This window comes from Rhineura floridana, chromosome 5 (genome assembly GCF_030035675.1).
Source record: "Rhineura floridana isolate rRhiFlo1 chromosome 5, rRhiFlo1.hap2, whole genome shotgun sequence".
NCBI lineage: Eukaryota > Metazoa > Chordata > Lepidosauria > Squamata > Rhineuridae > Rhineura > Rhineura floridana.
In genome coordinates, this window is record NC_084484.1 from 187369533 (window position 1) to 187372583 (window position 3051).

The following is a 3051-nucleotide window of genomic DNA, read 5'->3' on the forward strand; positions in this document are numbered from 1 at the left end:
CAGGACAATCAGATCCTGTGGCACTCCCATTTCTTTTAAAGCATTCCATAGTTTTTCATGGTCTACACAATCAAAGGCTTTGCTGTAATCTATAAAGCACAGGGTGATTTTCTTCTGAAATTCCTTGCTCCGTTCCATTATCCAACGTATGTTTGCGATATGATCTCTGGTGCCTCTTCCCTTTCTAAATCCAGCTTGGACGTCTGGCATTTCTCGCTCCATATATGGTAAGGCCCTTTGTTGTAGAATCTTAAGCAGTACTTTACTTGCATGGGATATTAAGGCAATAGTTCAAAAATTACTGCATTCCCTGGGGTCTTAAAGTCTAGCTGTGCTGCGGCAGGGTGAGGTGGAAGCTGTCAGGAATGGGTGGAGGCTCCAAACACAACACCTCAGGTGAAGAGATAATAATAATAACAATAATAACAATAATAATAATAATAATATGTTGTTGATGATGATGATGATGTTAAAACGCATTCTCTGAATATTCCTATAAGAAATAAATAATAATAAATAATAAAATTTAATTTATGTGTCGCCTATCTGGCCAGTGGCCACTCTAGGCGACGTACATACAATAAATTACAACAAAATAGAATACAAAAATACAGTGTAACAGTATAAATTATGCTAACAAACAATATATGGTAGGCAGTATTTAAATCATAAGAACATTAAGCCTCCCCAGAAGTCCCAAAAGCCTGTTGGAAAAGCCAGGTCTTTAAGGCCTTGCGGAACATATTCAGGGAAGAGACGTGCCAAAGATCTTGTGGGAGGGAGTTCCAGAGGGTGGGGGCCGCCACTGAGAAGGCCCTCTCTCTAGTTCCCGCCAATCTAGCTGCTTTGGTTGGCGGGATTGAGAGAAGGCCTTGAGTGGCCGATCTTGTCAGGCGGCATAATTGGTGGCGTTGTAGGCGCTCCTTTAGATAAACTGGGCCGAGACCGTATAGGGATTTATAGGTTAGTACCAACACCTTGAATTGGGCCCGGAAAACAACTGGAAGCCAGTGTAGATCGAACAGCACTGGCGTGATGTGGTCCCGGTACTAAAATATGCATTTAGAGAAAGTATACATTTGAATACATATTAAAATATGCAGTTTGAGAGGAAGCTTTGAAAAATAACATATTAATGTGGAAATGGAATGGAATTATGGGTAAAAGTCTGTGAAAGTGAGAAGGATGGGCTGAAACAGTCCGGTCTCTGCCCACCCTAATCTGGAGATCTTCCTAGACCTAAAGGAAGAGACCATCCAAAACAATGGGTCAGGCTCCTGGACATCCTTTGAAAAAGTAGACTGAAAGTCCAAAGGGCTAGAGGACCAATCACCTTCCCCAGTAAGGAACGATTCAGGGCCTGCCTTCCACTTATCCTGTGACTGTTTCATTTCTTCAGTCAGTTCTTTCATCTCTTCTGCGTTGTCTAACACTCAGCCACTTGGAGAGAGGAGGCTTCATCCTTTCCATGTACTTGGTGTCTAGAAGATTGTCCAGTTGAGCTCTTAGGGTATGAACCTTCCCAGGAGCATAAGAAGGCAACAAGAAGGAACATAGATCATCATGAGGGCCAGACCCCATTCCAGTCACTCTGTTCCCTGCACTGCTTATTGCCCAGCCCAGTTGGGGGGTCAAAGTAGGTTTGGGGGCACACATTTGCAGTTGTGACTCGGGAATGCAAGAAAAAGAGGTTTAATTTTCAAGGTATTAGGGACTGAATCTGAAATATGGATTCTGAGCAAATCAAAGGGAGTAAGCATGGCATCCCACACACACAAAAGGCTTTCCCCTTCCTACCCTCTCCCTGCACCCCCCAAATCTGCTCCAGAGGGTCCCCCAGGTTTGAGGGTCTGTGGAGGGCTGCAGTGGACAGGAAAGGGAAGTTCTGATTCACAAGAGGAAGTCGGTTGGACAAGCAGAACAGCAGCATTATCTTCATGCCTGGGGTGTATCAATGAATGATCTGTGGAAATACTTTCTTAGGATCCCTAAAAATAGCATATAATGGCCACTATAGGGCTGTGTCTGAATGTTTCCCCCTCTTAATTTGTTTCCAGTTGCTTGGAATGATGGTCTCTCTTGTGGTGCCTTGATAAGATGTTGGCATTCTACAATGCCTGCATCAGCCCACCTGCATTCTCCCTCATGGGCATCCCTCAGCTGGAAGCACACCACGTGTGGATCTCCATCCCTTTTTGCTCCATGTACGTCATTGCTGTGGTGGGGAACTGCACCATCCTGTTCATCATCGGGGCTGAGCCCAGCCTCCATGAGCCGATGTACCTCTTCCTCTCCATGCTGGCCGTCATCGACTTGATCCTGTCCTCTTCCACGATGCCCAAGCTGCTCAGCATCTTCTGGTTTGACAACAGAGAAATCGGCTTCCACTCCTGCCTCCTCCAGATGTTCACCATCCACTGTTTTGCCACCATTGAATCTGGGATCTTTCTCGCCATGGCCTTTGACTGCTATGTGGCCATATGCACCCCCTTGAGGCACAAAACTATCTTGACCCATTCTGCTGTTGCCAAGATTGGGCTGGCTGCTGCTCTGCGGGGCATCCTCGACATATCTCCGCTGCCGTTGCTCGTCCGCCGATACACCTACTACCGCACCAACATCATTGCACATTCCTATTGTGAGCACATGGCTGTGGTGATGCTCTCCTGTGAGGATATCTCCATCAGTAACATCTATGGTGTAACAATTGGTTTCCTGGTACTCATTATTGACTCCCTGTGCATTGGGTTATCCTATGTCCTTATATTCCGGGTGGTGATGAGCTTGGCCACTGTGGAGGCTCGCCTTAAAACCTTCAGCACTTGCACCTCACACATCTGCGCCATCTTGGCTTTCTACATCCCTATAGCAGTTTCCTCTCTCACGCATCGGTTTGGCCACAATGTGCCTCCCTCGACTCATATCCTCCTGGCCAACTTTTATCTTATCTTTCCTCCTGTCTTGAACCCCGTAGTGTATGCTGTCCGGATGAAAGAGATCCGAAGGAAACTGGCAAAGATGCTGTTGTGGTCCAGAGGAGGCCTCGTGTGA

At 46.3% G+C, this 3051-nt stretch overlaps 1 protein-coding gene across 1 annotated transcript; it reads left to right on the forward strand.

Moving 5' to 3' along the window:
• The first annotated feature begins 2097 nt into the window (after nt 1-2097).
• LOC133386142 (olfactory receptor 52M1-like) lies at nt 2098-3051 on the forward strand. The gene has a single exon (XM_061629747.1). The coding sequence runs from the start codon at nt 2098-2100 to the stop codon at nt 3049-3051; it is 954 nt and encodes a 317-aa protein (XP_061485731.1).